At 35.3% G+C, this 15,203-nt stretch overlaps 1 protein-coding gene across 7 annotated transcripts; it reads right to left on the bottom strand.

Moving 5' to 3' along the window:
* Nucleotides 1-4,570: 4,570 nt before the first annotated feature.
* LOC137948968 (uncharacterized) lies at nucleotides 4,571-14,626 on the bottom strand. 7 transcript variants are annotated; one of them, XM_068795210.1, is made up of 8 exons: nucleotides 14,448-14,626; nucleotides 11,942-12,043; nucleotides 9,601-9,676; nucleotides 9,145-9,441; nucleotides 6,588-6,649; nucleotides 5,789-5,876; nucleotides 5,595-5,697; nucleotides 4,571-5,508 (listed from the first exon to the last, which is right to left on the bottom strand). In XM_068795210.1, exons 4-8 carry the CDS (start codon nucleotides 9,324-9,326, stop codon nucleotides 4,834-4,836), a joined length of 1,110 nt encoding a protein of 369 aa, XP_068651311.1. In that variant the 5' UTR covers nucleotides 9,327-9,441; nucleotides 9,601-9,676; nucleotides 11,942-12,043; nucleotides 14,448-14,626; the 3' UTR covers nucleotides 4,571-4,833. The 7 variants fall into 7 exon arrangements, with proteins under 7 accessions (XP_068651311.1, XP_068651309.1, XP_068651310.1 ...); XM_068795208.1 differs by lacking the exon at nucleotides 11,942-12,043 and having other exon boundaries at nucleotides 9,510-9,676; XM_068795209.1 differs by lacking the exon at nucleotides 11,942-12,043.
* Between the last annotated feature and the right edge of the window lie 577 nt (nucleotides 14,627-15,203).

Raw genomic sequence — 15,203 nt, 5'->3', positions numbered from 1 at the left:
ATGTATTTGTGGATGGATGGGCATAGCAACATTAGTCCCCGTTTTTTAAGTGAAAAAGAGTATGGGGTATGGACCTATTTTATTTAAGTTACTTGTTACTAAATTTAATTTAATAATCAAATTTCAAATTAAATGACTAAAAACTTTTTTTTATCCCTTAGCATTAACAATTGATGTTCATTTTAGATTATTATTTTTTCTCACTTTATATTTTTTATTAATAAAAAAGAGATAATGGGTATTTAAATAATTCAATTTATTTAAAGAAGAAAAAGATGGTTGGATTTGAATGTAGCAACCTTCTACCTTCCATAATGCCCTTTGATTATGGGTCAGCAAAAAGACAATGACAATAAGAAAGTAACTCGTTTTCCAACATACCCTCTCAAACTGCTACATATTTGATAGCGGCTAGCTAATACACCCAACATACCGATTTGTTAGGTACGGAAAACTATTGCCTACAAGAGTGGACGGAACTACTTTGACACCCACCCTGCCCATTCTTGACCGCTTTTCACGGGATTTGAACGCAAGACGTGGTGTGCCCAGCTCTGATACCATGACAGCGGCTAGCCAATACAACCCAATAGACCGATCTGTTAGGTGCGGAAAGCTACTGCCTACAAGAGTGGACGGAACCACTCTGCCACATATAAATTATAAATGTCCAACTTATAACAAGAAAAACTAAGAAGACCAACCACCACAAGCTTTGTGAAGATATTTGCTACTTGATGCTTGGGTGAAATATATCCAACCTAAATTCCTAATACTTCTAGTCTGTTATTTCTTCCAAAAAAAAAAAAAAAATGACAATCAATCTCAATAAGTTTTATAAGTTGAATTTGAGGTAATATGTATGACAATTTTATTGTCACAGTTAAGTTGTATGGGCCTAGTCAGAGGAAGCCTAAGCTCAAATAATAAAGATCTCACCTATGATAGCTCACTCACACTATCAATCATTTCATGATATTCAACTTTTGCACTAAATCAAGTGACAACACTTTACTTATTGTTTCTCCAATTGACAAGGTTCTTGCCAACAATAGTACCATGGCCTAAGGTGACTTCCTATTATATAGTAAACCTACCCAATCTACGTTAGAAAAATCTTCAATATTTACATGAATATACATTTGTTGTCCTTTTTTTTTCTCAAAATGAGTATATTTGAAATTTCAAATGTAAAAGCCTTTATATCTGTTTTGGATTGCTAATAAATGCCCAGTCACAACTCCCTAACGAGTTTGAAAGCCTATTTATAAGACTCCCAACTAAAATAGTTATTTTTTGACTATTTTCAAAAAGCCATAAAAAGTGTTGATCAATCAATATGGAGTGTGATGATTGAGAACACTAGAAGACGTACAATTAATAAAATAACATATCTAAGAACTGCATTAGGGCAATAAAATTGTAAAACATTCACGGACAATAATAATATACAATTAACTTCTAACAAATGTTGGTTTTTCCTTTTGTTATGCCTTTCTATTGAGTTGTATAGGCACAAGATGTTTAATGAATAATACTTTTTTTTTATTACATAACGTTTGAATTTTTTTATGAAAGAGAGTATGTCGCATTATCAAATCTTAGCAATTTTACTCTTATCTGAAATTGATTATCAACCATTACACAAAAATATTCAAATATGAAAAAAAAATTAAAACCCATCTTTCATTAAATATGGTTAGATTAGAAGAGTACAATCACTCTAAATATAATAAAGTATTTAGATTGGACAACACTAGGCACATGCACTAGCCTTCACACATCAGAGGGAACTAAAGACAATCAACTCTTATCTGAAATTGATTATCAACCATTGCACAAAAAGATTCAAATATGGAAAAAAAATTAAAACCTATCTTTCTTTAAATATGGTTAGATTAGACAAGTACAATCACTCCAAACATAATAAAGTATTTAGATTGGACAACACTAGGCACATGCACTAGCCCTCACTTATCAGAGAGAACTAAAGACAATCAACTCTTGCTAATCTCCCCTAAATTGGAATAAAGAATAATTTTATGATGTTTAGTCAATTGATAGACACTACAAAATGTATAAACTAAAAACATATTTTAAAGAAGGGATTAAAGACTCCAAAGAAGGATGACCTAATGTATTATGCCATTGTAAAGCTCGAGGATCCAAAGAAACAAATATGAAATAATTTAACTATCTAAGAAAGAAAGACCCCTTCAGTTGGTTCTACCAATCACCAAATTGGTATGTAGATCTTGAAAAATACAATGACAAGAGAAAACGTTTATATAACAACCAAGTCTTTTTGTTAGTTGACTTACTAACATAAAGACTTAAGGAAATTGAGGAGCAAAAAGGACATAAAAAGTGATAAAGATGGTAAAGGGAGAAAAACGTCAATGCCTTCCACTCGAGTTTAGCATCCATCGACAATTGAAACAAACTGATTTGTAGAACAAGGGAGGATAAGTGAGTAATTTTCCCAATTAAATGTTCAGAAACTCTTGAATCAATAGTCCAAGGGAAAGAAATAGAACGTGAAAGAAAAGAATGTGTGCCTATAGTAGCAAGTGTGGAAAAAGGAGTATAAATCAACATACCCTTGCGTTTTTGTAATAATTCATACTCCTCATATGCAAGTGTCATTTTACCTTTACTAGGGTCAAAAAGACCCTCATCTTTTGGTTTGATGTTGGTTGCAGCTTGATTGGGAGCTACCCAATCTAGTCACCATTGTAATTTCTAACAAATCTCAATAACATGGTTTGATACACCACAATAGGTACATTCTCTCAATTTATATTCTCTTGTTCATGTAGGGCACTACCAATACTTCTGCCCTTACCTCGATCTCTTCCACCTTAGCCACATCCACCACTTTCTCTTCCTTGAGAGTACCTGGTAGATGTCTCTAGGAGCATAACAAGAGACTCATTTGGTACATAGATCATCAAATAAGAACATAGTAGAAGAGCTTAGAGTCTAAGATTCAACAACATTAAGGTAAAACTTCTGACTTGCAAAACAAATTGTAATAGTTAATGTTTTTCTTTGTTACTCTTGAACAACTATATCATTGAAGTAAGACTGAGTGAGTTTCCATTCTTGTAACAAGCTTCTGAATCGAGTAAAATATTTAAAGATTTTGTCCCTTTATTTTGTGGCATATATTTCCTTAAACACATTATAAAATCTTTACAAACTATTAGAATTATAATATAACTTATTACATGTGTCTCACATTGTTTTTGTAGTATTATATCTAAGTGAACTATCTTATTTGCAACAATCTCCTCCATGTTGTTGATTAAGCATCCTATGACCAACATGTCCTCCTCCAACCACTTCTTGTAAGTAGCATAGTCTATATCAGTTGTTGATAGTAGTTGGTTTAGTAGTCAGCAAGATCTCTAGTGATCAAAATGTGTTTAAAAAAATTGAGAGCAAGTGAGGTAGTTTGACAAACCTCAAAGTGGGATAGACTATGCAGTCAACAAGTAAAAAAAAAAGACAAAAATACATGCAAGAGGAAATTTTGAACCAACAACTAAGAAGTCAAATTTACCTTTTTATAGTATTTTGGTGTAAGAACGAGAACAATCACGTGCATGCATGTAGATGAGAGACAATAACAAGAGGACTCAAACAACAGGGATTTCTCTCCAAGTGTAATAGATTTCTAAAAAAAATATGGAAGCATGAGAGGACTCAGACAACAGGGATTTCTCTATTGTTGTTTGAACTCCCAACTGCGATATGTTTCTAAACAAAAGCATGAAAGTAGTAGAAAATAAACGTCCCGTTTCTAAAAAACAAGAAAATAGATTTTTTGTTTTTAAAAACTCTTAAATAGTGATGGAGTTTTCAAAAGCTGACATGGAATTGTTTGAAACTGGAGAATCATACTAACATGCACAAAACTCAGCTATCTCAATGGCAAACATCCAACAACGATAGAAGAAACAAATTGTTTATTACGAACAAAACAAACAACTGATTGTTATGATTGTATAGCTGAGGTTTATGAGCTAAAACAAACTCAAATTTTGAGTTTAGACACTAATAGAATAAATTTTGTCTTTTCAAAAAAAAAAAAAAGATCACTTAACTGGGTAAAGATAAAAGATCATGCAACAACCAAGTAAATCATCAAATTAGCATAAAAAACACATTTAGTAACAAACAAAACCTTGGAATCCTTGGTCTAATATTATATCAAATTCTAAGGTCCTGTTACCTAAACTTCTTAAGAAAATCTTTTTTTGCTATAATTGTAGAGAGAACTAATGTGCTTGTAAAATAACATTAGATACTTTGTCTTTGAGAAATCATAATTTATTCTTCCTTAACTTGATTTTAAAAAAAAATTCTATGGATATTAGATTCTTCAATCAAAATACCATTGTGAGGAAGACACAAATTGAAATAGAACAAGAAAATATTATTATTCAAGGATATTGGATTAATTTATCTCACCTAAGATTCCTCGTGAGATCTCAGATTTCACTACCAGATCAAGATTGGGTATTTCTCATATGCATGACAAGGTACGATGTGAATTATAGGCACATTTTCGCGAAAAAAATGAACCCTGATGGAGGGAATCAGCCATGAACAGATTTGCAAGCAATGAAATACACAATACTTGTTCTATCAATTTTGTCTTTTCTACCTATGAAAAATGTTTATAAGCTGGTATTATAACACTCGAAACCTTCATCCCTCGGCCTCTCTGTTCTGTTTTTGCCTGTGGCTTCTTGCTCAGTGGCCGGATTGCCACAACCCAGAAGTGACTCATGGTTTAATATCATATCACCTTTCTTATTCATGGCTTCAAAGCTGGGCTAGCTGTCTGAGTGATGACGAGTGTAGCTCAATGTCAGACACAGTTTCCTGATTTACACCAACTGTTCTAAACAACCTCGGCACAACATAAGAAGACGATTCTTGCCCGGGTGTTGAAATTTTATGAGAGTGTTGCTCGTTAGCCGTGTGGGCATTCTCAACGTCAGATTTTTCCATCAGTGAATCGGCTTCTGCATTCCACTTAAATAACTGTGATTTCAGCTCCAGGCAAGACTTGAGGTCATCTTCTGTCCGAGCTTTGTTTAATTTATCGGTAAGTTCATTTACGGCTGAAGCTCTGGCAGCCCATTTTTCTGCCTTCCTCCGCTTTTTGAGTTCCTTCTGACCAGTGCCACATACTTCATCATCCATCTCCCATTTCCGCAATTTAGCTAAACCATGATCAACAAGGAGTTGTATTCTCTGCCTGAAGTTTTCCGCTCTCTGGGAACTTGATTTTACCTTCACTTTGATCTCTGAGATAACTATATCAGTCCCCTTTCCCAGTGGGAATGACTCTGCCTCTGACTTAACAGGGAATGCTTCCTCCAGCAAACTGACATTCTGCATATACCGATCAAATGCTTCACTTTCAGCTTCAATATTTCTTCCATTGTACTCCTTCAACTTGGAAAACCTCCAAGAATTTATAGTTGCAGCATCCTGCAATTATATCCGGTTCACAGGTCATTTACATCCAGGTGAGACAGAGGTAAAAACGTGAGAGATGGAATGGGCTTGACAATGACCTTTCGGGACAAGGGCCTTCTTGCTCGTACAGGACCCTGAGCTCCAATGAATTTGGCATAATTGTTTGGTATTTGCCGCAGGGAAGAAATCCTAAGAGAAGTCCTGAAAAAAATAATGAAAAAGTTATCACTAATAATATTGGACGGTGTTCAAGGTTTGTCTGTACGACTTTTTTAAGTTTTAGGTCATATACCCTGAAGGAGATGTGTCAATTGAAGTGTGGTCTAACGAGGAAATCAATGATGGTGACTTATCTGGCAAAATGGAGTATGACTTTAAAACTGCATCAATTGATTGCAAAAGATACAAGACAGAAAATCAGTAACTGTCAAACTTTTAAGAAAATATAAAAGGAAATATCAATAATCAATTAGTTAAGAAAATGTTCGATGTTCTTATAAACAAATAAGGCCCAGGAATGATGGGAGAATGAATTCTTAAAGAGAAGTTACAAAAACACATTAGTGCACATGGAAAGTTGACATTGAATCTGCATTACTTGAAGAAAGTGAGTCACTTTGGTTATGCACAAAAATATAGTGAAGTTCTGTTGAACTTTACTTTCTATAGAGAAAGTTATAAGAAGATGAGGTGGCATCAAACCATCATACATCTCAATCTTAGATTTGAAATAAAAGGTTAAATTCCCCAACCTTTCCACTGCAACATACTAACACAAAAGGCAATCCTTGAGAGAAAGTAGATCACCTTAAAATAAACTCAACTTCGTAGCCCTACGTAAATTTAATTCATCTCCCCCCCACCCCAAAGAAAATTATGTTCATTGACCTTTGATCCAATGGACACAACAGAGGATTTCTTAGTGTAAGGTCTTGATTTCATCACGCTGGGACTAAAGGCTATCATGTGACCACAACTTCTAATAAATAAATAAATAAATAAAGTCAAAAGTGTAACTCTAATATATGAACTTAAATTTTCAAAAGGAGTATTTTAAATTACACAAAATTAAGCTACAGGAATACACATACCATGAATATGACATGGATTTTGGGCCTTTGCACAGCAACTCTTGCACGACTGGTATGGGCATCTGCACAGCAAGCCCTTGGTTTCACTCTAAAATGAAAAAATCTTTGCTGTATAAACGACATAAAACAGCCCAAAAATCAACCCAAAATGTTTTGCTTGTTTTTATTCTGTCTCCGACTTACTCCTTAGAAAAGTTTGAATATTGCTTTCAAGAATAAAGAGTTCCAACATAAGTGAAAATCCCTCAAATTACTGTACAAATTTCACATGATAAAGTTCTGGTGTTACTGTGGTTAATTCAAATTGCTAAAGAACTAGTTTTCAGAAGACAAAAAAAGAAAAATTAAATCTTTCGTTGAGTTATAAGAATAGTATGTTACAAAGGTAGAGATTTTTATTATTTTATGAGAGAAGTATGGTTTTCTGACCCACCAAGCTGCCCGCAACTTGGTCACATCGACTCCGAGTTGGGAAGGAGCAAAGCAAGTCGGTTCAGGGGTTCTGACTCGCCCTTTCAATTCTAACTTGCCTCAAGTCCTGCTACTGGACTCGCTAGTCCCAATCCAACTTGGGTAACCAGACCGAATTTTCAGGTGCCCAAGCTGGTTCCCAAGTCCAGGTTGAAACCACGGTGAGAAGTACGAAAATATAGGTCAAATACATTTACATTTTTACATAAAAAGTACATAACAAGGTCGTAAGGTCAGTTTCATCGTTTATGTGACAGGTACGGAATATAAGTTAAAAGGTAAGATAAAAATAGGTCACAAAGGTTTACGTTACTAGTGGGTTTATGAAGAAAACAAATAAAAATAGCAACCTTTACAAAAACTCAATGCAATGCTGAGAGCTTCAAGAAGGGCGGCATTTTTCAGCAGGTCGAATTACTTGAAAAATGCAATAAGGATCATCAACATTACTCAGCTGGTTGAAAGCTCTGATGGCTTAATGTAGTCGGCTTCTATCCCAACATTTTTTGAGAAGGCTGACTCGACAGGTCAAATTACTTTGCAAAAAATGCAGTAAGATCCTCACATTTTTCAGGACAATGCTAACTATTTTGAGCTGAAGTACTAGGCCTGTTTGGATTTAATGCAACTGTAGCACTTGCCCTTATCATGGGCTTTAGACATTTACTTTCATTTGTTTCTCTCATATTATGGAGCAGTATTCCTCTATTATATATGCCATAAATTGGCCCCCTCATCCTCACACTGCATAGGTCAGTACCAGAAAGGACTCTGATTGTTTAAGGGTTATTTCTCTTAGAGACAACTGGAGGCTGATTGTGCAGATGTCCATTACCTACCATGTCTAAATGGGTCCAACTACCATGTTTAAATGGGTCCAACCACCACACAGCACCATCAAATTGAATTTTGATGGTTGCACATTGGGAAATCCAAGAGGGGCAGGGTTCAAAGGAGTGTTCAGAGACAATGAGGGAACTACTCTCATCTCTTACTCAGGACCATTTGGTATTCTTTATTCTACCGCATCGGAGCTCCAGGCTCCTCAGCATGGATTAGCCATCTTTATAGACCACTTAAGTGGAAGGTTGTCGATTGAAAGTGACTCTAAAGCAGTGACTGGTTTTTGGTTTCAGATCCCACTTAAAGGTATTGAGTCCTTTTATGATATTGTGGATATTTTCTATCCCCTAGATTGCTATTGGATTCATGTATCTAGATCAATTAATTATTTGGCTGACTGTTTGACAAAACAAGGTTCTCCCTCCAATCCCTCATTGTAATAGGAGCCCCTTGCCTAACCCCTTCAAGTTTTATTCTTCGGCTTCTTACCTTGAATAAAATACACCTTTCTAAAAAAATATATATAAAAAAAATCAATTTGCCATAACTTATTAATTTGGTCCAAGAGGACCAAAGATCGTCAATGCAAAACTACAGTCAATTAAAGAAGCAACAGATCGTTGCTAAGTACAGCTAAAATTATTTAAGGAACCTTTTTCCTCTTTACAATTGTGAGCTTTCTATAAAGAAGGAAGAAATACAACAGCAACTTGTATTCCTAATCTTATCAGCCAAGAAAAACACAAAACATCTAAGAGAATTGATTACTTTACAGGAAACTTGGTATCAACTGAAGTTAACAAGTGAAAAGAAAAAAAAATGCATAAAACACAGTATCACATCCCTGAGTCCTCACTACAATTGTTTGACAACTTAAGAAGTTGTGAACAAAGGTAGCAAGAGAAAGCCAGGAGAGCCATGTTACTAAAAGTTTGATTTCTGAAGAATTTTTTAGTTTGATTCTATATCTCCAATAACTGAAGAATTTTGTAGTTTGATTCCATGTTTCCAATATTTAGCTCAGGATTTACCATTTATGTCTGTAAAATCTTTACTTTTAATCTATTTTAAAAAAATCTATTAATGCAACTCATTCCTAAACTTCAAAAATACGAAAACTCCAGCAATAGAGAACTAGCTACTGATATTGTTTATTGTCCAACATCTTTAGAAGAAGCAAAGATGATTGCTGCCTCAGAATTCCGACAACAGAAGCAAAGTTATTAGTCATACAGGTACTAACCTGGAACGTGCAACATTACCACACTTGGAACATTTGGGCTTGTTGAGGCCACGAAGGTTTTGCCTTGGAGTGTCAGATGGAGTTGAACGTCGAGGAGGTGTCCCACCATTAGCTATGGGAGTTGTGGTGGCTGCCCCAGTATCACTGCTATTGTTGCTTGGGGGAGGTGACACAGCTGCCATCGGTTTTCTATTGCCTTGTTTGTTTAATCTCAAACTTACCAACACATTCCCACCAAGTGTTTATACTCTTCAAGTTGATAGTGCTCCAGCAGATTGAACTAGTGCAAAACATACCCTGATAAAAAAAATTATAAACAAGAGTGATTTGCTACTAACGTGTACGCTGTCTAACTATTCCTTAACTATGTTCGTCGACGAGTCCCAGAACAATATCATCTTATAACCACCATTTTCGGGCTAAGTGTTGCTTAAATCATTCAAAGAGGTAATAAACCTTCCCCCCAATCCACAATCACTATTGTAAGTGATTATGCAGAAGTTGCTCAAATGACCTCAAAGTATTCCAGTTCCTGACAAACACAGATAAGTAATGAATGTCAATAAATAGGCCACTCTCACAAGCTAGAATGATAATGCTAAATGTTTGTCTATAATAGGTCAAGATGCATGTAAACATGAATTTAGATTCTTTTCTTTTCTAAATTTGAATGTAGAATTTGTTGACAAATTTACTTCTCAAAAAAAAATTGTTGACAAATAACTCGTTAGGATCAGAACTAGAGCAATTTTTAAAAAAAAAAATGGTGCGCTGCTTTTATTAATGATAGCTAGAGAGCAATACTAGTACAGCATAGGATACAGTGTAGGATACAACATAGGACACAAGTATTATAAATCCTCCTCTAGAGGTCAAGAGAAATTCTGGAACAAAGGTTAGCTTTAGTGACTCCAGATTTGGCAAGCTTATCTGCAATTGAGTAGGCAGATCTGGGATTTTGCTCCAGCAATGTGCCACTCAGCAGATAGGTCTGATATCTCATCAAAGATCATCCTAAGAGCACAGGGAGCTCAGGTCTTTTTACTTCCCCAGCTGATGACAAGCGCAAAGTCATCCTCAAGGATTAAAGGGCCACGGAATTGTTGCTTAAAAAGTTTGATGCCTTTCAAAAGAGCGAAGGATTTTAATTCATTGGATGTGTAGCAACCGGATGCAACTGAGAAGGCCAGTATAATTTGACTTTGGCTGTTTCTGAGAACTCCCCCCACTCATGCAGGCCCCGGATTTCCCTTTGAGGATCCATCAAAGTTTGATTTAAACCAGGAAGTTGGAGGGGGCTTCCATTCAACCATCACCTGAGATTTAGGGTCTCCAAAATGGATAACTTTTCCCCAAAATTTCAGAATGATGGAGCTTGGGAAAAGGGGACAAGTCATTTAGGCTGCGTGCCCATAATAGTTTGTTGTGAATTACCCTTTCTATGACCCCACCAACTGAACTGCTCTTGGGTTCAAATGCACAAGTTCTAATTTAAAGGTCTCCGGTCCAGGAACTCGATTTTTTTAAGTAAAAAAAAAAAAATCTTGTCAAACATTGGAGTCACGGTTGTTAATAATAGTCAAATAGTTGTCAGGGACACCTGACCTTTATGAGGCCTTTGTACAATCTCTTCCTCTGCTTTATTGTGTTTTCATATTCTTTTTATATCTTTATACTTTCCTTTAACAAAAAATTGCCCACCTTCTTCTCCCTCCCTATCCCAAAAAAAAAAGGAATCCAGTAATGGTGGTTTAATAGTGGCTGTCATCATTGTCATCATAATACTTGCAACAATGAACAGATTCAGAAGAAAATGATGAAGAAGAAGCAAATAAATAAAAACAACAACAAAAGAAATAAATAACTGTAGTGATAATAACAATAATAAAGATCAAACTACTAACTAGACACAACTAACTCTCTCATGAATAAAGTGCTGCCAGCTAATTTAAATATTTTTTATAATCTAATGAACAATTTGGAGTCCTGGATTTCAAAGGAAGTTGATCTAAAATGAATACGAGATAGGTGCAGATTGAGGGACAAAGTACACCAAACCAATTTCCTTTTGGATTGTTACATATGAGACTTGAGTCTGGAGTAATTTTTTGAAGAACAAAAAAGGACAAAGCTAACTTCGACGAGATAATTTTTTTGAAAAGTAAGTTATTTGAACAGCAATTCTTTTGGCCAGGAATGTTCAGGAGGAAGCAACATTTATGAAAGAGCATCATGCAAATACAAAACAAGGAAATAAAAAATTAAAAAATGATACTACTAAAGAAATTCCAAAAAGTGTGGACCAGTTCAACGTAAACATAGTAGTGCACTGCGAAGCAGGATTCTATCAATGTGGTTTACGGAACCAATAAGAAGTACAAGAAGGCTGAAAATGCAATGGATAGTAATTGGGACATGTCCTAGCAAGGATCTAGCAGCTAATAGATTAGAACAAGGAGCAGGATTCACACGATTACCCTTAATGTTTGCTGAGCTTATCCAATAAAGAGGAAGTTATCATTATCAAAACAAATAATAGGTCTGAATAGCGCTAAGAATTAGTCAGTGATGGGATAATGACAATGATGATGAATATTTATGGTCAGTTTCCCTTTTAAATTTAACAAGCTGCTGACAACACAAACTACATTCAATTCCACAGAAATACATTATACAGTTCATTTTCTGCTTTTCAGTAATGGTAAAGAGATTTTTCTGTTATGTTTATGCAGTATATGAAAAAGAGAGGATATGAAAAATTTGTAACTAAATAACACGGGTCACAGTAAGTGCTCACCTATACAGTGCTATGGAAAGCAATGTTCATTATGATTACCAACAGCCACTATATACTCCTATTTATTTGTATGCTCCAACTCATCATCCTTCTGGGATGACACTATGAGATTTTAAAAAAATAAAATAAAATACACTCACTGCTATATAGAGGAGCCAAGAAAATCAAGAGATGCATTGCATACAAAGAAGAGGTCTACTTCCAATAAGTGTACGAATCTAGCAATTGATATCAACACACTAATTAAAAGGGAAAAAACAAAGAGACGACAATATTCAGTTGGTAGAGTTAGCAATCTATTTATTTAGCACAGCAAAGAAAGTATATTACCACCTCATGGACCAAAAAGTAATATAGCATAATACAGGGGGAGTTAGTGCACTAGGGAAAGAAAAAGTGCAAGAGAAATCCTGGATAATCTACTTTTCTAAATAATGTAATTGTTTTGTGCTAGTATGTACCTACAGAAAGTACAACATGACGGAATTCATTACTGAGATGGACTTGTGACTTTGCAACCTGAACAATTATAATTTGAAGAAATTTTCACCTAAGTTATTTTTTAAATATGATTATAAGGGACAACAAATCACAATAAAAACAAAGGACTAGCCCGCCTTATGCAAACTTGCCTAAATAAACCTACCATTAAATGCTAGGATTAATGATAATGTAAAAATGCTATCCTAAATTTTTTGCTGAATATGACATGTAAAAGTCAAGAAATCCTATTATTGCAAAAGAAACACCATTCTTATGTAAATTACCAACATACGTGTTCCTTAACAATAAGAATCTGGAAGTATTTTCACCTTAGTTATTTGTTAAATATGGTATAAAAAAAGTCAAGAAAGACATTATTGCAAAGGATACACCGTTCTTATTAAAATTACCCAAAAAAAACCGCAGTGTGGCATGACATAAGAAACGTTACCACCATACAAATTTTGGTGCAGTTAAGTCTGAAGCTTATGTAAATCACCAACATACGCGTACATTAACAATAAGAATTTGGAAGTATTTTCACCTTAGTTATTTGTTAAATATGGTATAAAAAAAGTCAAGAAAGACATTATTGCAAAGGATACACCGTTCTTATTAAAATTACCAAAAAAAAAAAACAACCTTGCGGCATGACATAAGAAACATTACCGCCATACAAATTTTGGTGCAGTTAAATCTGAAGCTTAACAGTTAGGCCAATAGATATATAAAAATTCGTAATTTCTACTGAAATTCCGATATCAGGTATCTAGAGGGGACTATGGTAGACGAGTAATTCTATAAAACATCACAGAAGGTCATGTTTCCGAGTCACGAGAGTTCTTTACTTAATTGATCCCCTTCTCCATTTCTACAGCTGAGCTTGTCCACCCAAGCAGTTGCATACTATTTAACCAATACAGTAAATTCATGCCTCGTAGAAAGCCTTGTCATCCACAAAATAATTAGAAACAAACTGACATCGAATGGTTCACCCATCATAGAAAGGGTTTGACATAAATTTGACACGGAACTCATCTATGTGAATAGGGATGGCAACGGATCCCGCTCCGCACTGCCCCAAACTCAGTCTTACAAAATTTTAATTGAAATAACATAAAAATGCTTAATTCTCTTCGTGATTGATGCTGCTTGGATCTATTAGAAGCAGCAGAAGGAAACCAAAGCACGCAAAAAATTGGAAACTCTACTTTGGTTCGAGCAATACCTGAAAAATTGATGTTGTAGTATGGGTACATAAGATAGGATTTAGATTCCGCATAATATCAAAATAAGATAAACAAAGCTTTCTGAGAAAGGTAACAGCACAGAAGCAGAGAGAGCAAAGGTAACAGAGGACATGTGGATTGAGAAATGGGAATAGATACTGTTCAAGGGTGAGTAACTGACTGATTCAGTTTTTCAGATAACGAAATGAAAGCGCTCAACACTACATGGCATTCATCTCACTCTCCTCGGTTCCAAGTCACGACCTGATCGCTTATGCGCAGAAACAAACGAGGACAGCGAACGGAGAGAGCACAGAAAAAAAAAACAGAGGAACAAAAGAGGAGAGAAAAAAGAGGGAAAAAAATACAAAGAGCATACCTAGACGAAACCTTTGATTCCGTCAACGACAAACGTTGAACGGCAAGGGGCGACAAAGCACTCTCCCCTAATTTTCACTTTCATTTCCATCTCTATGTTTGGGAATTTGGGAGAACGAGAGATTAGGGAAAAGGGAAAACGCTCGAATTTTCTCATTCCATTAATGCCCTCTGATTCAAAAAATAACTTTTTAACAGCAGGAATTGGAACCACGACTTCTCCTAAGCTTGTAAGCTAAAGAAGAACAAAAAATCAGATAATGAAGCATTGTGGTGTTCAAGGGAGAGCCAAACCAGAATACTGGAATCCTTTACAGAGACACTAAGAGGAGAAAGTGGAAAAGGGGCAGCAAGGAAAAACATGGTCAGTGTCAGTGGAACTCTCGTCATAGAGAGGGAGAGAGAGGGAGAAATACCTGCGATAGCGGCAAAATCCGGGCACGGGCCGGCTTGTTCCGGCAACAGTAACGGCCACGGCAACTGAGTAGGGTCCGGTGAAAGTAAGAGGTGTCGATTGAACAATTTCCCCAAAAGGAAAAATCCCGAAACCCGTAGCGGATTCGATTCTTTCGTTGCCGAGACAGAGTCCACCAGATCGCCCCTAGTAGCGGTTTGAGCCGGTGAGTCTGAGTGTTGAGCCCCGTAAATTAAACTATCATGTTTGTGTTGTTAATTAAAATAGTTATTATTATGAATGAAGTAATTGGTATTTGGACAAAATTAGTGATATAATTATTTAAATAACATAATAATTTTACTATATTTTTACCAGAAAAATGTATAGGTAAGATTTGGTTTAACAAGTTTAATAAATAACATAAGTAAGTTTATGCCTAGGCGTTGCATCAGTCCAGCTCGGCTTGATTTAAGTACTTCTAACTCGATCTTGAGTCGAGCCCAGCCTCCGGCCTAAAATTGGAATCAACCTGGTGCCCACTAATTTTAACCGAGTTTGAGTTCGGGTTCAACATACATTTAAAAATTTGCATAAAATACATGTCAAATAAATTGTATATAAAATTATGCATAATTTTTACTTAAAATTGGCACAATGTCTACATAAAATTGGATACACTTTTAAAGAGATTTTCCCAAAACAAAAGTCTTTCTTTGGTTGCCTCAAAAAATTTGGAATAATTTATAAGTTAATAGATAATAAATTAATATCTTAT

Source organism: Aristolochia californica, unplaced genomic scaffold (genome assembly GCF_029961685.1).
Source record: "Aristolochia californica isolate CCGP_79_NKW_82.1479 unplaced genomic scaffold, dmAriCali1.0.hap1 SCAF_13, whole genome shotgun sequence".
Lineage (NCBI taxonomy): Eukaryota > Viridiplantae > Streptophyta > Magnoliopsida > Piperales > Aristolochiaceae > Aristolochia > Aristolochia californica.
The sequence above is the reverse complement of the archived record's forward strand: the minus strand, read 5'-3'. Positions and strand labels throughout refer to the sequence as shown.